Source organism: Triturus cristatus, chromosome 11, assembly GCF_964204655.1.
Source record: "Triturus cristatus chromosome 11, aTriCri1.1, whole genome shotgun sequence".
Taxonomy (NCBI): domain Eukaryota; kingdom Metazoa; phylum Chordata; class Amphibia; order Caudata; family Salamandridae; genus Triturus; species Triturus cristatus.
The window spans coordinates 383,624,647-383,648,102 of record NC_140594.1 but is presented as its reverse complement, the minus strand read 5'-3'; the positions used below and the strand labels follow the sequence as shown (position 1 = coordinate 383,648,102).

The 23,456-nt window shown below is 47.3% G+C and overlaps 1 protein-coding gene across 1 annotated transcript in view; it reads left to right on the top strand.

The window, feature by feature from the left end:
• LMAN2L (lectin, mannose binding 2 like) overlaps positions 1-23,456 on the top strand; it is a 243,166-nt gene that overhangs the window by 14,505 nt on the left and 205,205 nt on the right. The window contains exons 2-3 of the mRNA XM_085634525.1: positions 1,881-1,999; positions 15,801-15,918. Coding sequence (XP_085490651.1) covers positions 1,881-1,999; positions 15,801-15,918 — 237 coding nt within the window. The remainder of the gene's footprint in view (positions 1-1,880; positions 2,000-15,800; positions 15,919-23,456) is intronic.

The window sequence follows — 23,456 nt, the reverse complement described above, 5'->3', positions numbered from 1 at the left end:
TTTGTTAAAGAGTAGAGGTATTTGGTGTTTAGAGATCAAGTAATTACACTCAATAAGACTTGATGACAAAGTGAGAACAGTTTAGAGCGACACTGGACAGAGAAGAAGCTCTACGCAGCGGGGTCATTACTCTGTTTTTTTTTAATAAACCTAATACCCGGTTTTGTTTCCTTATCCATGCATACACAATATGCACTCAATTTCTTATTAACAATAAATGATTGTTTATACAAATATAGTAAGTGCTTTTTTTGTGTTCATTGTGAGTGGATGCGGCGTAAGCCTCCAATCGATGCTTTTACAAATGAGAATTACAAATTGCAATACTTTATGGAAACTGGAAGTGCCACGCAACCATGAACCCTTCCGAATGTTTCAAAATGAAAGAAGGCTTCTCTTAATTGGTAGTCAAGGGTCAGTACATGTAACAGGGTAATATTTTCTTTTCACAGTATTCCAGAAATTAACCAGTACTAGATCAGTGATCTGGGAGGGCATATATGATAATCAAATTTATAACACAGTGATGTTACTCCATGATATGTGCCCTCTTCAGCCACTCCTGCTTTTGAACCAAGTGCTGTTTTTAAACCTATGTTTGTAATGGTGGTAAAACTAAATTTACTAGAAAAATGACGCTTTGTTAGCTGAAAATCCAGGACTGGCCATATGTGCTGCATAGCTTGGGACATAGCCTTTACAACCGAGTCTTTACCACAAAATGCCTTTACCAAGCAGCCTTTGCCATGCAGGTGAGTACCACACAGATAAGTAGTTGTACCTGTACCACACATGCCTTTACCACACTGGTATGTTTTTTCAATAACTTAATTATGCAATTTTAGTATTTACTTTACAAAGCCAGAGGATGCCCACAAAAATGGGATACAATCTGGGGTTGCTGGAGGGCATATAGAGGTTACTGGGGAGGGAGAGGGCAAGGGACGATATGGGAATGTGAGTAACCACAACTCCTAGTAGCCTTGGGATCTGTGGGCCACACGAGATGGGAATCTACCTGAGAAATAAGGAATTATAGTATTGAAATATGTATAATCTTTGTCTTATGTGTTCAAAACATGTCCTGAGCTATTGTTCAATAAAAAGATTTACATTCTTTTTAGTATTTACGAGTTTGTAATGGTAAAGAGGTTAGGAGTAAATTAAAAACATGGTGGGGGTAGTTTGGGAGGGGTTTCGCCCCAAAAAAGGTAATATTCTTCTACTTGCCCCCCCCCCCCAAAAAAAATAAAAAATTAAGTTAATTTACAAATTCTATATAATTACCATGTGTGGTTAAGACGTCCATGTGGTAAAGACTGCGCGGTAATTGCTTGCTTTTGTAAAGACATACATTCCATACCGCAGAAAGACCTGTGGAGCCAGAACAGGAGACAGGCACTTTAAGAGGGGGGGAGGGGGTTGAGCAGTTGGGTGTTGGTTGGATTGTATCAGCAAAGGGCAGGAAGATGCAGGAAGCCCCAGGATTTGTAGTAGACCTGTGTACGAGGGGCTATTTCAAACTCCTTGGATAACTTTTAAAAAGTTCCTTAATCCGAGGAAGGTGGAGCTTCTTACTGGGACAAACCAAGAGTGGGCCACATTCCTCCTCATGTTCAATGGAGGGAAGGCTAGTGCAAGGAAGGTAAGAGATTAAAAAGTGCGAGGCAAATATGGTGATGGTAGACTATAGTGATCAGTCCTTAAGCATGAATGGTGAGTTGCTGCATTAAATCATCCGATAAGATTGGCTTACTAGCAGATCCAAGGGTTTAGATGAAGTAATCCATGAGATAATTTCTACAATTTCCATCTTACTGTTTGTTTTTGTTGCTGCAGTAAATCAGTCTTTCTCAAAGCTTGCTCTTATTGTTTCACAGGTGTTGGCACCTCCAGCTCCTCCCTATGGGACATCCAGGGAAATGCCATTGTAACACCTCAGTACATTCGTCTAACACCAGACATGCAAAGCAAGCAAGGGGCACTCTGGAATAGAGTGGTAAGAATTTGTGGTATTGATGCCTAAACTGAGTCTTTCTCCCCACATATTTTCTCATATTCCTACGACCTTGAGGTTACGGCTTCCTTTGAGTGTAGCCTAAACCTTTCAATATATTTGTGTCCAGCCATTACTTTCTGCTTCCAACCACTGAGCTGATCAGCTGATCTGGCAGGGTAAGTGGTCTGCCAGAAGCCTAGTATTGGACAGACGGCCTGATTCTAATGCCTGTCAAAAAAACCTTACAGAGCACTATCCTTTCATGCAAATGTTGTTTCTTTCTAGTCTTGCATCCTCAAATTGCATGCGGTCTCAAAGTCCCCTATATTCCTAAAGGCTATTATGAAAACTGATCAATACTCCTTTTTTTGCCTTAAAATGTTCCTCTCCTTTACTGCCATCCTCTGCATCTCTTCACTTTTATAATTGCCTCCATTCTCTATTATTGGTTTTCTGAAAATGTCCCACATCTCATTTACAAGATCTCAACTCTCCTTTTTCACAATCAAACCCCAAACTCCTACAACCTAATAATACTGCTGTAGCTCATTTATGAGCCCCACCAACCTTCTGCATAAGTTCACGTATGCCACGCTCTATTGATCACACGTAAGTCTTATTAATTTAATCCATCACAAAGAAACTGGAATTGAATGGTCTACTTGAGCACACAAGACTTATCCCCAGAGCCAAGAATAACCAAGGATACTGGACTAATCTTTGTTTCCGTAGCTGTGTGTTGCTTGGTAGAATGCGCTGTAATGCCTTGCCTGGGGTAATAAGCACTATATAAACTAAATTACAATATAATCCGATACATAACAATGTGATGTATGTGGGTATGGTTAACCAGGGCCGGACTGGGGTGATTTTGTTATTTGGGGCCGGTTCTGAAGCAGTGTTGCAATATCAGCCCTCTGTAACAAAAGCAGCAAGCAAGCTTTTCCAGCCTTGCGGGGCAGCCATCCCCAACACACCCCCGCCGCCCCTCTCCCTCAGGACTGGTCCAAGAAATTGACATGGATGCCTCAGGCTCCCAGTCTGGCCCTGTGGTTAACGTCCTATAAATAGGCATTCTAGACTTGTGACATGGAAAGCCAGATGAATAAGCCTCCCCAAGCTATGCTGATAAAACTCTATATTCAGGAGCCCACTCCAGCAGACAGCAGAGCACCAGGCAGGACTTCAACTGCAAGGCTAAAGTCCTAGGCTAGGATTCGTTCCAGGATCCAAATTAAATTCAGGCATGGGACAAAGCCAGGTCACAGGTAAGAAAACATTTCTGCACCCTTACAATGAAAATCAACCACTATACAGGCTTACACATCATACATTATGTAGTTGCCAAATTTGTGTCGCCACAGGAGTATACCGAAGAAAACCTGCTGGCAAATCTGAGTCATTCTCCATACCCCAATTATCACCTGAACCTTACTTGGGCAAAAACACAACATGTCTGCAATATGTTCCAATCATGATCCATTCCTGACTATCCAAACTGATGTGTGTATTATGCACAATCCTCTTCACATCAAGGTCCAGTGGGCTTGGTCTCATGCAAAATTCCAGCACGGCACCTATTTGTTGGTCAAACTCCATCCAACCATATGGACCAACCAGTAGTTAAAAAAACGTCAACAAGCCAATCAATACAAGCAAAGGTTTCCTTCTACTTTACTAGCTCTGACCTCCACATGCCTTTCTTCATTCCTGGTATAACAATCAATCAGGAATTTATATAGCTCTGCTACTCATCTGCAAGGGTGTCAAGGCAGTGAGGGCTGCTAATCTGTCTAGGTGTGGAGGTTCAATTGAAGAGCCAGGTCTTGAGATCCTTCCTGAATTGGGTGCCCAAAAGTGATTACGTGAGGTGGAGGGGCAGGGTGTTCCAGGTCTTGGCGGCGAGGTAGGAGGAGGATCTTCCTCCTTTTCTGGTCTTGTGGATCCATGGGATGGTGGCCAGGGCAAGTTGGCCGCAGCAAAGCTGTCTTGTGGGTGCATGGAAAAAGAGGTGGTGGTTCAGATATGCTGGTCCTGTGTCGTGGAGAGCGTTGTAGGCATGTTTGTGGATCTTAAAGGTGATTCTCTTTTTGACTGGGAGCCAGTGGAGTGGACGGAGTTGTTGAGTGATGTGGCTGCAGCGGGGACGTCTAGGACCAGTCTGGCTGCGGGGTTTTGGACATCCTGCAGTTTACATCCTGCAGTTTACATCCTGCAGTTTACATCCTGCAGTTTACATCCTGCAGTTTACATCCTGCAGTTTACATCCTGCAGTTTACATCCTGCAGTTTACATCCTGCAGTTTACATTGAGTACTTTGCCGTAGTCTAGTCTGCTGGTGATGAGTGCATGGGTGACCATCTTCCTGGATTCTGTGGGGATCTATCTGAATGTCTTTTGGAGCAGGCAGATCACATGGAAACAGGATAAGGATACAGAGTTGATTTGGCGGTTCATTGAGAGTGAGGAGTCCAGTATGATGCAGAGGTTGTATGTGTGGTCTGTGGGGGTGGGAGGGATTCTCAGAGTGGCGAACCACCAAGAGTCGTCCCAGGCTCAGGGGGCGGGTCCCAGGATGAGTACTGCAGTCTTGTCCGGGTTGAGCTCAAGGCATCTGTCTTTCATCCAAGTAGCCACAGCCTTCAACATACTGTGGAAGTTGGTTCTGGCAGCTGTAGATTCGTTGGTGAGGGAAAGGATCAACTGGGTGTAGTCGGTGTAGGAGATGATGTGGAGTCCGTGGTTTCTGACTATGGCAGCGAGAGGGGCCATGTACACGTTGAAGAAGGTGGGGCTTAGGGAGGATTCTTTGGGCACTCCACAACTGATCTCTGTAGGTTCTGAGAAGAATGGAGGTAGTCTGACTGTGTTCTGCTTATTATGAGTGGTTTGACTGTGTTCTGCTTATTATGAGTGGATCAAGTTCCAGGGCCCTGTTGCGGTTGCCGGCGTCGTGTAGTCTTGTGATTAGAGTGCAGTGGGAAACCGTATCGAAAGCGGCCAAGAGGCCCTGTAGGATGAGGGCTGTGATTTCGTTGTGGTTGAGAAGGGAATGGATGTCGTCGGTGACGGCAAGGAGAGCGGTTTCGGTGCTGTTTGCTGTGGAAGCCGGATTGAGAGTTGTCCAGGACATGGTTTTCCTCAATGAACTCGGAGAGCTGGGCGTTGATGGCCTTCTCAATGTCCTTTGCTGGGAAGGGGAGGAGGGAGATGGGTCTGAAGTTCTTGAGGTCTGTTGGATCAGCGGGATATCACCCACAGTGCTTTTTCTGCCGTCTCTCTTGCTCTTCGTTTTTTTTCTTTAAAAAAAAATCTTTATTGACATTTGAATCAAACACATATGTTAGTCGTTTCGGTGTATTATGAGATTCCATCTAAGGAGGAACATTACATCGGAAGAAAGAGAGGTACCAAGATATTAGCAAACGTTAGCATTACGTGGCTACCCATTGTTCCACCCCTCCCTGTACCACCCTATTGTTGCTAATGTCATCTGTGTAACAAGAACCTTATTTGAACAAAAAACTGTCCCCTCTCCCCACCCAATCCCTCTCTTGCTCTCAGTTAATGACATTTTCACATCCTAATAAACAAGTTACTTGCCTTCGGTAATGATATATCTTTAAGAGACCTAGATCAGTTATAGATTCCTTGCCTTTAGAATTACCCCCTGGCTTCAGACTGGATCCGGAGAATTTTTTTCGTTAGCAGTACCCCTGCGCGTCAAAGTGGCGTCGGTCGGCTCCGCGTTCGTCGTGGTGGCTGGGATGACGTAGCGGTAGCTACTTGGATGCCACCCTCGCGCGCTGATGTCCGTTCTTTTAAACGACATTCCATGCCAGAAGCGCAGAGCCATGCAAGACACTGACCACTGGTGCACAAAACTAGGGCCCTGAAAGGGATTCCCTGACCCTAGCAGTCAGTTTGCAGAACGGGGAGGATGGGTGGGGCGGTAACAAATCTATAACTAATCTATGTCTCTTACAGATATATCGTTACCGAAGGTAAGTAACTTGTTCATCTGAAAGAGACAATTAGTTATATATTCCTTTCCTTTAGAATAGATACCCCAGCAATACCAACCACGGAGGTGGGTCTGCGAACCAAGTTCACACCTGAAAGTCCTGGACAACAGAACGGCCAAAGAAGCTGTCTCTCTGGTCTTGGCTGTCCAGGCAGTAGTGCTTTATGAACTTGTGCAGGGTTGCCCAAGTAGCTCCCTGACAGATGTCATTGAGGGGAACTCCCCGTCCCAAAGCAGTGATAGCTGCCGTCGCCCTGGTGGAATGGGGGCGCAATCCCACTGGAGGCTCCTTCTTTGCCAAAGAGTAGCAAGCTTTAATGCACAAAAAGACCCACCTAGAGATGGTCCGTTTGTGCAGGGCCTGACCTTTTTTGGTGCCCACGTAACCAACAAAGAGCTGGTCATCCACCAGTAACTGCTTGGTGGGATCCAAATAAAAGGAAAGCGCACGTTTTGGATCCAGACAGTGGAGCTTCTCTTCCTCCTTAGAAGGACGTGTAGACGGAAAGAAGGTGGGCAAAGTGATGGTTTGACCAATGTGGAAAGAAGTATCCACTTTAGGAAGAAAAGAGGGTCGGGTTAGAAGGACAACCTTGTCTGGATGAGCCGCCAGAAACTGAGGTTTTGAAGAAAGAGCCTGGAGCTCACTCGCTCTGCAAGCAGAAGTGATGGCAACAAGAAAGGCAGTCTTTAAAGTGAAAAGTCTGAGAGGATAGTGTTATAGCGGCTCAAAGGGAGCGCACATAAGAAAGGTAAGAACCGAGTTCTAGTCCCACTGAGGCATTACGAAGGGAACAGGAGGAAAAAGAGGAGTAATGCCCTTAAGAAAGCGATTTAAATCAGGGGACTTGAAAAGAGAAGGCTGATCAGGAAGCCTAAGAAAAGCTAAAATGGGTGAGAGCTGGCCCTTAAGAGTGCCCAGGGCAGAGCCCTGCTGAGCCAAAGAAAGTAGGAACAAGAGAACCTCCGAAAGAGGGGCAGAAAGGGGATCCACAGCTTTTGCTGCACACCATGCCATAAATTTGTTACATTTGCAGGCGTATACCGTCTTGGTGATGGGACGCCTGGCTGCCAAAATAACATCTAAGACTTCGGGAGGAAGGTCGAAGACTGTCAACTGACGCCGCTAAATCTCCACGCAAGGAGGTGGAGGCTGGACAGGTTTGGGTGGAGGACCGTCCCCTGCTGCTGCGACCGAAGAGGCAGTCTGATCGGAGGATCGATGGCCATGTGTAACAGCTCTGGATACCAGACTCTTCGTGCCCAATCCGGAGCCACAAAAATGACTTCGGCCCTGTCGCGCTTGATCTTCTTCAGCACCCTGGGCAGAAGTGGTATAGGCGGAAAGGCGTATAGAAGACCACAACTTCACTCAACGAAAAGCGTCGCCTAGTGAGTGCCGCCTTGGAAATTCCAACACACGGAACTGCTGACATTGAGCGTTCTCTTTGGTGGCGAATAGATCTAACCAAGGCTCTCCCCACTGCCAAAAGAGACCTTGCACCACCTCAGAGTGAAGACGCCATTCGTGATCCATCATCCATCTGCGGCTGAGTTGGTTGGCCCTGGCGTTCAGTGAACCTGCCAAGTGTTGAACCACCAGGGATATGCCCTAATGTTCCAACCATTTCCAGAGACGGAGAGCCTCTTGACATAGGGTCTGCAACACCACCCCGCCCTGTTTGTTGCAGTACCACATAGCGGTGGTGGTGTCCGTGAACACCTGCACTACTCTTCCCTGTACAGAAGGAAGGAATGCTTTCAGTGCAAGACGGATCGCCCGGAGCTCCAGAAGGTTGATGTGGAGCCCGAACTCCGTCGGAAACCAGAGGCCTCTGATCTCCGCCTCTCTCCATTGTGGCTGCCCCTCCCAAGAAGTGATGCATCCGTCATCATTGTGAACTCCGGTTTGGGAAGGGAGAGGGATCTGCCGTTGACCCAAATCCTGGTTCGTTAGCCACCACTGCAATTGACGTGCAGTGCACTCCAGGATCAGAACACAAACTGACAGATTCCCATGATGTTATGCCCACTGGAACTTCAGCTCCCACTGAAGAGCGCACCTATGCCACCTGGCATGATGCACAAGCAGGATGCAGGAGGCCATGAGGTCCAGCAGCCTCAGGGTCACTCTTACCGAAACCCGGGATAGAGGCTGAAAGATCGGAATCGTAGCCCGAATATCCCAACTTGCTGCTCGGGAGGATAAGCCCGAAACTGCGTCCTGTGTAGAACCGCTCCGATGAAAAGGAGCTTCTGAGAGGGAGTCGGGTGTGACTTCGGCACGTTGATAGTGAACCCCAGCGAATGCAGGCGGTCCGCCGTAGTCTCGAGGTGGGAGACGGCTGCTTGTGGTGAGCCTGCCTTCAACAGCCAGTCGTTGAGATGGGGGAAGACTGGAACCCCTGATCTGCGCAGATGAGCTGCGACCACCGCCATCACTTTCGTGAACACCCAAAGGGCGTTGGTAAGGCCAAAGGGGAGGACGGTAAACAAAGTGCTTGTGGCCTACCGTGAATCGCAGGTAACGCCGGTGGGCCGGCAGTACTGGAATGTGAAAGTAAGCATCCTGCAAGTCCATCGCTACCATCCAGTCTCCAGGGTCGAGGGCAGACAGGACCTGAGCTAGCGTCAACATTTTGAACTTCTCCTTCTGGAGGAAGCAGTTGACGTTCCGAAGATCCAAGATAGGAGCAGGTCTTTGTCCTCCTTGGGTACCAGAAAGTAGTCGCAATAGCAACCACAACCTACTTCTGGGGCAGGAACTTGCTCGATGGCTCCTTTGACCAAGAGAGCTGTAACTTCCTGTTGGAGAAGGGCCAGATGATCCTTTGACATGCAATAGTACTGAGGTGGCATGGCTGGGGGGGGGGGGGGGTAGTCCAGAAGGTGAGGGAGTATCCCAGAAGTTGAGGGAATAGCCCCTTCGGACTATCTGCAAAACCCACCTATCCGAGGCGATGGTGCACCAGTGGGGGAGGTGATGTCGAGTCCTGCCGTCCAGTGGCGATCGGTGGCCCTGAAAGGTTGGACTAGGAGGGTTTTGAGGCTGCTGCAGAGGGGTACTGGTGGACTAACCTGCTCACTGGCCCCCAGATCCATGACGGTGGGGTCCCACGTCTCCAGCCGCGCAGGGGCTGAGCAGCTTACGCCAGCCTGTGGCTCTGGGTGTAACGTGGCAGGGCACCCCTTCCGTACCCACGAAAGGGGCGAAAAGCGCAGGGCAGGTGGTGGAGAGGTCCAAGAAGCGCTCTAGCGCGTTGTCTGCTTTGTCGCCGATCAGCCGACGGCCATCAAAGGAGATGTCTGTCAGGGTAGCCTTGACATCCCCGGAAAAGCCATTGGACCTCAGCCATGCGTAGCGTCGAAGGGCTACTGTTGAAATCGTTCTCCCTAGGGAGTTGGCCGTGTCCAGTCCACATCGTATGGTACACTTGGCTGCGTCTCTCCCCTCGGCGACTGCACAGGAGAGCATGGCCTGGGCCTCCTCCGGGCCCTGGCGCAGCACCTGCGCTACCGTTTCGACACGAAGTGGGTGTAACGGCCCACGAGACATGCGGTGTTTACCGACCGCAGTCCCAAGCTGGAGGAAAAAAACATCTTCTTCCCAAGATGGTTCAGCTTTTTGGATTCCCTATCAGGTGGAGCGTTCGGGAATGCGCCTTTGGACGCCGAGGCTTGGACCACCAAGCTCTCAGGAGGGGGGTGTTGGGAGAGGAAAGTGGTGTCACCCGGAGCAGGGCATCGGCCAATCATCCTATCCACAGGAGCCCCTGTGTTGGGCCTGGATCAGGTGCCCAAAAAGATGTCAGTTAGGGCTTCATTGAACGACAGCAGGGGCTCAGAAGAGCTCGCTGCCGGTTGAAACACCTCCGACAGGAGGTTAGTCTTGACTGTCACCGTAGGGTGGTTGAGTGCCTCTGCCGCCCTACGCAACACCACTGCGTAAGAAGCGCCCTCCTCCATAGCCACGGTAGGAGGCAACAAGATACCAAGGCCTGGGGAGGTATCCAGACCACTGTCCTCCCTCAACCCCTCTCCAGTCCGGTTCTTCTAACTGGTCAGTTAAAGGGTCTCCAGACCCCTCCCAGTCCTCCTCACCCCCCCCTCTGGTTGCCAATCTGGCCTGAGAGGAACACCAGGGTAGAACAGGGGTACAAAAGTACCAGTCTGCGCCGGATCCGGCATCGGTCCATGTCAGTCCGGCTCTGTCCATGTGAGGTTGGAAGCCGGGGTCGACGCCGGTTGGGGTCACAACCGGATGCGGACGTGGTGCCGGTAGAATTGGCGCCAGGGGAGGTGTTATCAGGTCGACCGGTGCCAATCTGGATCCAGGCCTGTATCCAAGGGGACCCAGCGGTGCTAAAGCTGCTGGCGTCGAAGGCCCAGGGCCGCCAGCCGAGTCCGCTGGACCCGAAGGCACACCATCGGAGTTGGGCTGCCCAAAGATGGCATTCATTGCTTCGTAAAAGCTGCGAAGCTGGGCAAGGGTCGCTCCGGGTCCCAGAAAAGGAGGGAAACTCGGAGCCGTCCCTTCGGACTCCGCACGCGGAGCTGCGGTAGGGCACCATCCGCATCCCTCATCTTGTTAGCTGACGGGCGGGGAGAAGTCGAAGAGCGACGATGCTTCTTCGACTTCTTCTTGTGCTTCGACTTACCTGAGGAGTGCGAAGACTTTGAGCAAGACCACTGACTCCTTGTCAGTGAAATTGCTCTCCCTCCCTCACAGCTCCACCATTAAGTGAGGCCTTCCCCCGAGCCCCTGCACTATTGAGTGATGGTGTTCGAGGCCCTCTCCCACCCACAGGTTTTACCTGCGCCTCATCCTTGTTGGTCCAGTAGACCTCTATCTCCTTTCTCTCGCTCTGCTTTTTCTCTCCTTTTTCACTCATTTTTTCCCTCATTTCAAGCTTCCCCCCTTCACTGTCCTTCTTTGTCTTTCCACTATTTTTCACTCGTTTTTCACCCTCATCTCAATCTCCCCCTTTCACTCTCCTCTCTTTCCTCCACTTTGCATGCACTTGTGCTGCCTTATTGGCACTTTCCTCTCTTTTTGATCTTTTTCTTTGCCTTTTTCCACCCGTTCCCTCCGCGCGTAACCAGCTTTATCCAGCTGCCCTCCCCGCTCCCGCCTCTCCATCCCACCCCGACCCCTACTTAATGGCAAGTCCATCTGACCCCGACCTGCGCCAGGAACCCTGGATCTCTGCACCGCCAATGCTACGACCCAACGGCACTCCACGCACTCAACCCAGGCCGCAACAACAACTGCAAGATAGCATCACCGGCCGACACCCATGGACCCTTCAGCTGTCACCGCTGCCGGCACACCTGCAGCACCGCCAAGACAGCGGACCCCGCGCAACCCGCCCGCACAAACACAACCAAACCGAAGACCCTGCAATGCTGCATCCTCAACGTCTTAGCCCTCCACAAACATGCCACCGAAATCTGGGACCTCCTTGACAGCACCACCCTGGGCGTAGGGTTCCTCACCAAAACCTGGACCAACACCACCTCGGGACTGGGCAACACCATTCCCCAAGGATACAAGATCTCCAGGAAGGACCGCCCCACCCTCCCAGGAGGAGGAATCGCCATCGTCCACAAATCCACCCTCCGCCTGAGCCCACAGACCTGATGGAAAACCTTCACTTCAAAATACTGGCCAGCCCCACCTCCACCCTCCGAGGAACCCTCATCTACCGACACCCTGGACCCCGCAGACTTTTCGCCAACTCCATCACGGACATCATCTCCCCGCATGCCATTGCGTCCACCAACTACACCCTACTGGGAGACATCAACTTTCACCTGGACAACCAACTGGACCCCAACACCACATCCCTCCTGGACAACCTCCACAACATTGTACTCCGCCAAATCGTGACCGAACCCACGCACTCAGCAGGACACACCCTTGACCCCCTTTTCACAACAGGAAACTCCGTCACCTTCCGCCACACCACCGAACTCCCATGGACTGATCATCGATGCGTCCACTTCACCTTCAGAACACACAACCTCCACAGACACCAGCACCTGCTCCCACGAAGAAACTGGACCAGAATCACCGACGACCAGCTAACCTCAACACTCAGCAACTTCACCCCAACCATCGCGGAAAACTACCTCAACACAGCAGCCTGAACCTTGCACAGATGGATCTCCGACAGCGCCAACACCATAGACCCCCTCAAGAAAAACAACACCACCCACGCCAAAGCTAGATGGTTTACCACCGAACTTCGAGAGTCTAGATGCACTTGCCGCTGCCTCAAAGGCCTGGAGGAACACCAAATCCACAGAAGCCCTCAACAACTTCAGATCCGCCTCCAATGCCCACCACCAACTCATCAGAAATACGAGGAAAAAAGCGATTGAAGACAGAATCTCCACTCATGCACACAACAGCAAAGAACTCTTCAACATCATCCAGTTCGCCCAACCCACCAGCGAGTCCACCGACATCCCTCCCGCACAAGACCTCTGCGACAAACTCCGCACCTTTTTCCACCACAAAATCAAGAGCATCTACGACAACTTCGAAGACAACCAACACACTGAACCCTCACCAACCACCCCCGACATCCTGAAGCCAGCAATCTACAACTGGGCAGCCCTCACCACCGAAGACACACTGAAGACGATTAAGTCATTCCACTCCGGGACCCCCACGGACCCCTGCCCCCACCACATTTTTTACAGAGCAACCAACACCTTTGGACCCATGCTCTGCCACACCATCAACTGCTCCCTGGCAACAGCCTCGTTCCCTGACGACTGTAAACACGCCGAGATCAAACCCCTCCTGAAGAAACCGTTGGCGGACCCCCACGGAGCTCAAAAACTACAGACCCATCTCCCTGCTCCCGTTCCCAGCTAAAGTCCTCGAGAAAGCCATAAACCGCCAACTCGCCACATTCATCGAGCACAACATCCTCGACTCCTCCCAATCCGGCTTCAGAATAAAACCACAGTACGGAAACAGCCCTCCTCGCTGCAACAGACGTCCGCACCCTACTGTACAAAGGAGAAACGGCAGCCCTCATCCTCCTCGACCTCTCAGCGGCGTTCGACACAGTCTCTCACCGTACCCTAATACGCAGACTCCACGACGCAGGGATCCAAGACCAGGCCCTGGACTGGATCCGCCTCTTCCTCTCTGGCAGAACGCAGCGGGTCAGCCTCTCTCCTTTCCTCTTGTACCCCACACCAACCACCTGTGGAGTCCCTCAGGGATCCTCCCTCAGCTCTACGCTCTTCAACATCTACATGGCTCTGCTTGCCCCCATCGTCAGAACCTACAGACTCAACATTGTGTCATACGCAGACAGCACCCAACTCATCCTCTCCCTAGCCAACGAACCCAACAACCCAGACACAACTTTCGAGAAGGCGTGGAAGCCGTTGCCAAATGGATGAAAAACAGCTGCCTACAACTTAACACCAACAAAACGGAAGTACTCATCATGGGCCCAAAACCCGACGCTTGGAACGACACCTGGTGGCCCCCCCCCCCTCGGAAGCCCGCCCACCCCCACGAACGCAACCTGGGAATCCTCCTGGGCTCAAAATGGACCGCCAGATCAACTCTGTCTTGTCCTCCTGCTTCCACACCCTCCGCCTCCTACGTAAGACCTTCAAATGGAGCCCCCTCGAACACAAAGTCCGTCACTCACGCCCTGGTCACCAGCAGACTCGACTACGGCAACGCACACTATGCCGGAATAAACGGAAACCTCACCCGCAAGCTACAGAACATCTAAAACGCTGCTGCAAGACTGGTCCTCAACCTGCCAAGACACTGCCACATCTCCTAGCACCTGCGCACACTCCACTGGCTCTCCATCGAAGCAAGAGTCACCTTCAAGATGCTCACCCACGCTCACAAGGTCCTCCACGACACCGGACCAGCATACCTGAACAGCCGACTAAAATTCCACGCACCCCCAAAGGACCCTATGATCAGCCCAGCTCTCCTACGCCGCAGTCCCCCGCATCAGAAAGACCAGATCGGGAGGCCGCTCCTACTTCCTCGTGGCCAGAGCCTGGAACGACCTTCCGCCCCACCTCAGACAGACAACATTGCTCCCCATCTTCGCAAGAAACCTAAAAACCTGGCTCTTCGACAGACCCCCTCCTTGATGGACTGGAACCTGCCCCCCGCGCCTTGAGACCCTTACGGGTGAGTAGTCGCACTTAACAAACGCCTTAATTGATTTATTGATTGAGGACGAGTGGTGGTGACTCTCCGAGAACGGGACCTTGAACTGCACGGAGCAGACTGCCGGGCCCGAGAACCTTTCGGGACTCTTCCCGCAAAGACTTCCGATTCATGGTCCGGCAGTCGGAGCACGACTTGGTGTCATGTTTGCACTGGAGGCTCCACAGGCAAATGCGATGCGGATCCGTCACCTACATCAGCTTTCGGCAGGACCCGCAAGCCTTGAATCTGGGCATCCCTAAGTGCACCAGGAGTCGAAGACTCAAAAACGGTGTTGACAAAAGTCGCAAAAGATCAGTCAAAAAGTGACTGGAGGTACCACTCTCTCTGGATCTGTGCTGGCTGGCGCGGAGAAAGAAAAAAATGACGTCTGTGCACGAGGGCGGTATCCAAGTAGTTACTGTGACGTCATCCCAGCGACCACAATGCCAACGACCAACTCGGAGCCGACCGGCGCCACCTTTCGATGCGCAGGGGTACTGCTGATGAAAAAATTCTCCGGATCTAGTCTGACGCCTGGGGGTAGTTCTAAAGGTAAGGAATCTATAACTAGTTGTCTCTTTCAGATAAATCCTTTACTATTTCCTTGTTCATACAGCCAAAATTCTGACCATGCGTTCTGCCTTAAGACTAACAATATGTTAGTAAATTAGGAAGAATCTCCTAATATGACAGACTGCGCTACCCAATCGTGGCACATTGCTTGCAACAACCACTCCATACATACTTTCACCTCATGATTACATTTCTCTGTCTTTTGTGATGATGCGATCTTGAGAGATTTCAATCTCGCAGGAATGTCACCATCTCTGAAATTGTAACCTAAATGCCAATCGTTTATTGTTTTATACATAAAAACTTCCCTCTCGAGCATGTGCCATTAAAATATAATTGACACTTATGTAGGTGCTCCAAAAGCGCAACCACTGTCGGAATGCCTCTGGAATTGAAAAACAGTATAGGTGTCAACATAAGCATTAAACCTTTCACTTGTTAATTAGCATCCAGAACAAACCATCAGTAATTAATGGGTATCTCCATTTCAGCCTCTGCGCCTGGATAGTAAAAACTTTCCTGTTAAGAAAAAAGAAAAAAAAAACCTGTTGAATAAAGTCATCCCTATATGTCAAATAATTAGTCCGACCTGTACAGTAAACTATCCTCCATGAACAACCTAGCCATCATTTTTCCTGTAACTACAGTAACACTGTAGAGTGCACTCCCTTGGCCAATTGATAACCACATTCCTAATGGCTATAACATTTCTCCTGTGCACATATCCCATGATTGCAGCTAGGTTGGGTTGGGACTGTTGTAATTTATATCTGTCCCGAGTGTGAGATTTCCTAGACTAGCCACATCTGTTTTCTGTTACCTGTTAACTTGGTACGATATCCTCTTATTTTCGCAATGGTGGTGATTCCTATGCATCAGCATTACAGCTTCTACTGTTATTGTTATGGCATATTTGACAGTGTTTTGCTGTGGGTGAGTTGTTTTGTTACTTTGGTGAATGACCCATGGTGATTTATATTTTATTTCTCCCATAGCCCTGCTATCTTAGAGACTGGGAACTGCAAGTCAACTTCAAGATCCATGGGCAAGGCAAGAAGAACCTAGTTGGTGACGGCCTGGCGGTGTGGTTCACCAAAGACCGAATGCAGACAGGTCTGATCCCAATGCATCAGCACCCAGGGCTGTGCTGTCCTTTGATAGCTTAATTGTCTAGCCTTCTACTCCGAGTAATGTAGAGGACCGATCTTTCAACTTTATTTTTGCTATAGTATTGAGCAATCAACACGCTGTTCCCCCAACCCCACCCCAAATGCTCCTTCACTTCAGAGATGCAGCAAGGCTTGTGACTTGAAGTTACCTCAAGTAGACTCCTGTATTCTGGTTTGGTCATAGGGATTTCTATACTCTGCAGGTCATATAGGGCGAGGTTGTGCTGGCAATTATGTACAAAGCTAAAAGCATGCAAGTTATGCCGTCTTCAAAGGGGAGCTATTGCATAGAGTATAGACTCGACTTGAACCCTTGCACCGCAAAAAAATCATAACCTGTTTGCCTTTGCCTGTACTGCTCTTTATCATCCAATGGATTTGCCAACCTGTAAATCCAGTGGAGGTCCTTTAATATTTGTGTGAAGTGCCCTGTTCTGCTTGACAAGTTGTGCTCTCAAGTGGATTTCAACCAGGTTCTTTGGCTGCTACATTCCCTGCTTTGTGGCTTTATGACAGTGGTTTCTAGTCATAAGGGCTCAGACACTTTACCTGTGATTTTTTTTTTTTTTTTAAAGAGCTGGGCTGCTAGCTTTCCCCCGGTTAAAATCATAGTCTCCAGTAACTGGGTTCATTACTTTCTCGCCATAATTTGTGATTTAGTTGTGTGCTGTTTCTCGTGTGTGGAGACCAGGTCTGTGGGTACCCAGGGAAAAAGCAGTGTGTATATGCAGAAGATGGTGGTTCCCCTCCATGTTGCTTCGGCCTACTGTGAATGTATTGACCCAGAGTCCCACCCCTGAAACTCAAGATTGAGCTGTGGGCATCTACATGTAGTAATTGACTTACCAGTGTGCATACTTTTTTTTTTTTGTTTTTACAACTATACCCGACCTTTGCTACTTCCATTGTGTTTGCGCTTGATGCCCAGGACCCTGAAGAACTTAAGTGTCGGGACAGTTTTGAGTATTAGGAAACTATGTGGAAACTAGGAAATTCTTCTAATACTTTGGCAGCTGTCTTTGAGACTTTGAATATTTTTTTCAACCATATTTAATTGGGGTTTTACATATGCGCTTCATTAGCATATTACAATTAATGTTACTGTGTATCAGTGAACCTTTTAGTGCCATTTTTGTCCCAGCTTCCTTCAACATCATTAACATTACTAACTCACTCCCCCACCTTTCCCCTTCAGTCAATTCCTTGCTTCGATTTTGTCAGCTTTGTATGACCTGTATGTGCACTTTACAGGTCGTCACGCCATAGCATGTGTGGGATACGGATATGGGAGCTTGGCGGGGGGCGGGAGGGTCAGAGAGGGACCACTAGATGCGCGGCCTGTCCCATTCCCTCTCTTCCCTGTTCGGGCGATGCAGGTTGTGAGGGCATGGCTGGATCAGAATGCATTGCTACTAAGTTGTTGACTAGTCCTCTCCAGGCCCTGGCTGCGTCTGGTGTGCCTATGCCACGTCAGGCTTTGCTTAGAATTATTTTCCCTTGCATCCTGCCCATATTTCCAGTTCGCCATGTTACTATCCTCTGCCCTCTCGCCAATTTCCAGTTCTTAGTAATTTCCTGCTTGGCCAGGACATAAGCAGGATCTTGGAATTTCCCTGTTACTTTTGTTTTAGCCCTATGCAGGAACCATCCCAGCAGACAGTGACATGGAGTACGAGGAATCTCCCTGTCAGTGATAGTTTTGACTACAGTTATGACCTCCTCCCAAAAGGTCTCTCAGGATGGGACCCCCCGAGAATGTGTAGGATATGCGCTTCCCGTTCCCCAAGCTGCCAACTCCGATTGGAAGTATTTCCTAATTCTCACCGGGGTAAGGTACGCCCTGTTTAAGATATAATAATTTTTTAACTTAAAGCAGGCGTTTCGCGAGACCTTTGATGTCTTTTCCACTATGGCATCCCAGTCTGCTTCAGGGATTGGGTTTCCAGGTCTTCTTCCCATTGCGTTCTCAAGTGCTCCGTTGGTCGCTGTTGCTCATTACATATTGCTTTGTAAAGGCATGAGACCCTTTTGATTGTGCCTTCCAACAGGGCCACATACTGATAACAGCTCATCGCCCGTGGCTCTGTGGCAGTATTCCATGTAGGCAGCGCACAGCCATAATAATTACAGGGCGCACACTATCAGGTAGCGCGCTCAAGGTTCCAAGACTCAATACACTTAAAAGGGAGGTGTGTGGACTCCCCTTTTCTCTCTTTTGTGGCAGGCAGCGCAACAGGACACCCTCAATCGATGACAAAAGGGGCTGTGTCCCGGTTTTAAATTCTGAGTGTTTTATGAGGCCAGCAGCAGGCAGTGTGGAAAAAACACTTGATTGTGTCACACGGCAATGAGAGGGTGAGTATGTGGAATTACTGCCAGAGTTGCGGACTTAAGGACTGAACTGTTTCCAGTTTCCCCACTCGGGTAAAGTTCTCCAATACTTTACTATCGTATTTGCTACATTAAACTGCAAAAAAAATAAAAGATTCAAGAAGTTTCTTAGTTCAGTTTAAAAACGTATTTTTATTAAACCTTCTCACATAATCTGATACATTAAGGTCAGGTCCACTGGAATTATGCTGTAAGGGAGCACCAAATTATGTGGCAGGGTTGACTAAATTATGCGACAAGAAAAAGCTAATTTTCAGCATAATGCAGTACGTTTATGATAGTATTAGTCTTGATTTTGAAATTTTTACACACAAAACTGTTTGAGCAAAGATATCATCTCATTACTACCAGTTTAACAACCAAATGCAGCTGAAAGAAGACCAGTTAACATTTGTGAAGGGTCTTCCATTGCGTGCGAACACATGTAGCCACATTTTTTGATCTGTCTGGTCTAGAAATAAAATCCTTTTTTTTTTTTTTTTTCAAAATCTGTAGATTATACAGCAGTTGATGGATTGTGTGTCAAGTATGGTGTTAAATATCTAATTAATCAAGGAAACTTCATAGATGGAAGTGAAGTTTATTCCAGCACGGCTACAGGCATCCGCTTAAGTTGAAGGACAGATACAACTGCCTCAACCAAGTGGAACGATACATTAAGAGAATTCCAAGAGAACTTGGAACACATATGAAAGGTACACATGTCACATGCACTTAAAAGGACCAGGAAGAAATCACAAGCTATGAATCTACATATACTAAATGGATTGTAACACATGCCCCATATTAAAAGAAAAACAAAGTAAATGAAATTAAACAAAATCATCAAACCAACCACTAGCATTTCTGATGCGGGTGTCAGACTTAACTCTTGACGCAACCGATTCATAAGTTTGACCATTAACTTGGTTACCATTTTGGTGGACAACATCTTTATGTGCAGCATCACATGAGGATGATTGGAAAGGACATTTGGCAACCTTCCTAGCATGCCAAACTTTACCATCTTGAGTAATTATGCTGTTTTTAAAGAATTATTTTGTTTTGTATTGGTTTTCCATACTTATTTGTACCTTTGCTTAGAATACCTGGCCTTGATATTCTTACCCAATCCCCAACCTTGAAGCCATGTTCTTTTGTTCCCCATTTATTGTTATACCATGTTTTTGTTTTATTTTGTTTAAGTTCCACTCTCCTAGCAGTATCATGCACACATTCATCGTTCTCAAACAAATTTTTGCATTTCCCTCTAAACCACCAGGGACAAACCACAGATGCTGGATTTCTACCCTTAAGCAATTTAAACGGACTGATCTCAGTCGTAGAATGTGGAGTAATGCGATAGACCCACAAATGTTCTCTAACAACACTTAACCAATTTCCTTTTTGTTTTATGGCCTCCATGACAAAACCCTTGAGTACACGGTTAAAGCGTTCAAGTTGACCATTTTCGTGTGGGTCATATAGGGAAGTAAGCTTGTGGGTAATGTTACAAGATTTGAGAAAACTCCATCTCATTTGAAATGAGTTGCACCCCATTATCTGAAATCAAGGTAGAGGGACATCCCTCTCTTGCAAAAACTTCCTTAAAGAAGTTTATAACTGCATTAGTAGTTGCTTGTGGTACAAACTTTACTTCAGGCCATTTAGAATGGTAATCAATGATGACCAGGGCAAAACGTGAACTTTCAGGTAACATATTAAAAGGGCCCCAAATAACAAAGGCCACCTTCTGCCGAGGTTCATTTGGCCATTCTACCGTTTTGAGGGGTGGAATGTGTTTTTTTAACATTTTGTCACTGGAACAACATTCCTGGCACTCCCTAACAGTCCGATCAATAAATCTGTCCATGCCAGGCCACCAAAAATAAGACCTGATCAACCTCTTCATAGCAGAAATACCAGGGTGCGTCTTGTGTGCCAACTTGAGAATCAATTCTTGAATTACTTTTGGCGGAATGCACTTACCCGCTTTGAATACCAAATCTCCTTCACAGAATAATTCATCTGCCACATTGTAAAAGGACAACACATCCGACCTCACATTGCACCTTTTTGGCCAACCCTCATTCACAAATTTCATAAGATCCCACCACCTATCGTCATTGATTTGACATTCCTTCCATTTCTGTTCTGTGATATCTTGATATTGTGAAGGCATAATATCATTAATGCCCAGAACAAAATCTAATTCCTTAACCACATTTACCCTACTGTCATCATCACTACACGGCAACCGTGATAAACAATCAGCAGTTGAATTTTTTTTTCCAGGAACATACTCGACTGTAAAATTGTATTCTTGAAGTCTTGAGGCCAAACGGGCAATTCTGGCCGTGGAGTTACATCCTCCTCCAGTTGACAGTATATGAACAAGTAGTTTGTGGTCTGTCCTGAGTAAAAATTTGCTGCCCCACACACAAATCCTATAATGTTCAACTGCCCATACACATGCAAGCAATTCCCGCTCAATGACTGCATATTTGCGTTCAGTTTCATTCAGAGTTCTTGAAGAAAACGCCACATTCCATTCTCATTTACCATCCCTTTGGGATAACACAGCGCCCAAACCATATAAGCTGGCATCAACAATTATAATGCATTCTTTTCTCGTGCGAAACGGTTTTAATGTGGGAGCATTAATGATATCATTTTTGATAGCTGCATAAGCTTTTTGTTGTTCATCCCTCCATTCATAGGTAACCTTCTGTCTTAATAACATTCTCAAGGGCTCCATTTTAGTGGCAACATTTTCTACAAATTTACTGTAGTACTCACACATACCTGAAAATGATAATAACTGGTCTTTGTTTATGGGAGCTGGGGCGTTTGAAATGGCTTCAACATTGGATCTCTTAGGTATTAAACCTTCACCTGATAAAGTATGCCCTAAAAATTCAACAGATGATTTGAATAACTTACATTTGTGCGCCTTAAGAGTAAGGCCACTATTCTCAAGCCTCTTGCATACTTCATTGAGATGCGATTCATGCTCTACTACATTTTTAGAGAATATTAAGATGTCATCTTGGAAGCATTTGACGTAGGTGTCAATATCTCTGAAAATTTGAAACATTACTCTTTGAAAAACAGAAGCTGCTGATGCCATCCCAAAAGGCATTCCATTGTATTGGAAAAGACCTAGAGGCGTGATAAAGCCAGTGAATTTTTTTGATTCATCTGTAAGTTCAATTTGGTGATAAGCAGACCTTAGATCCAACGTAGAGAATATTTGCGCACCATCACATAATGAAACCAATTCATTGATGTTGGGGAGAGGGTGGCAATCTATCACAATGTTAAATATCTAATTAATCCAGGAAACTTCATAGATAGAAGTGAAGTTTATTCCAGCACGGCTACAGGCATCCGCTTAAGTTGAAGGACAGATACAACTGCCTCAACCAAGTGGAACGATACATTAAGAGAATTCCAAGAGAACTTGGAACACAAATTAAAGGTACAAATGTCACATGCACTTAAAGGGACAAGGAAGAAATCACAAGCTAGGCATCTACATATACTAAACGGAATGTAACCTATGGCAATTCCATTATTATGAGAAAAAAAGCCACGGCTGTAATATCGAATACTTCTAGTGGCCCTGGCTAAGGTGAAATGATTGCACGTTTTCATTTTTTGAATTTTGAAAACACTTTACCATATTCTTACATGATCTGTGCTACATGATTGACATGCCACATATTTTCCAGGCTCAGCTTGTGTATGGGCTCTTGAGCGAGTACTGACCCGTGTCTCAATTGTCCTTATTTGTCGGCTTGTCCCTCCTGTACCTTGCACCATAGTCGGGGCTTCTGAAATTATGCTGCAGGAGAGGACCAAATTATGTGCCAGGGGTGAATTGTGCAGCAAGTAAGGTAAATTATGCGGCGTAATGCAGCATATTTGTTGATCGTATTACTTTATTATTTTGCCATTTTCACACATGCTAACTCCGTTTAGGCAAATGTTGCACCTCATTACTACCAATTTAAAACCCAGATAAAACAATTGGCAACAGAAAGGTGACTAGTTTACCTTTGCGAAGGGTCTTCCACTTCACAGCAATATAGGCAGTCATGATTCTAGTAAGTTTTGATCCAGGTGATGAAATATGTGGCATTTGTGGCAAATCCATAGTATTGCTGAAAAGGCCATGGCCTTACATAATTCCAGTGGCCCTGGCCTTAGTACATGGGTGTGAGGGTTCTGTCAAGCATAGGTTTTGCACTGGAAGGGGGAGCCTTCTAGTATTAAAAATATCCTTTAAGACTTGTCCCACTGTATGTGTGAAGTACAGTACAACACGCATACAAAGTTTGAAAAATATGGGGACTTTTATTAAAAGTTGCTCCACTATTTTGCCTGCCTTTAGGAGACCTAATTTTTGGGCTCAAATCCCCGTCTAAAAATGTTAGTAGAGGGAGATTTACCTCCAAAACCATGTGTGGTTGCATGGGAAGGCCCATGTACCACCCATGGTACGCTCCCCTGATAGAAAGAGGTGCAAGGTAGGGAACGCTGCTACTTTGTGTTAAAGTGGGCAACGTTCCCTCACAAAGCATGATTTGCATTGAAAAGCCAATCTCACCACAAAATTGTGTGCTGGGATTGCATCACTTTTGTGATGCAAACTCATTGGAAAGTGTTACTAAATCTGCATCAGAATCTCTAAATAGGTACTTGTCTATATTATTAGGACGTTTTGTGTTCTTACTACAAGCTAATGACAGGTTACTAAATGCTAAATGACCAATGCAGAGCAAATTTTTCTGTACTGTGTAAAATCAGAAGGCAACGAAGAAGCCAAAGTGGTTTGTGCATGGAATTAAGCATGCCAAATTTCTGTAGTCGTGTTCCGGATTGTAAAGAAGACCTAAACTTGCTTGAACAGCTATTATTTAGTTAAGGTTCTTGCAGAACCGTAAATCGGAATATTTATAAAGACCTTAAATTTCAGGGGTGATTGAAAATGTAGCTGTGCCAATTCACCTCACTGCACATTAGTGTTTTTATCAAAATAGTGCGCTCTCTCCCGCTCTCTCCCGCTCTCTTCTGCTCTCTCTCTTCCCCCGCTCTCTCTCTCTCTGC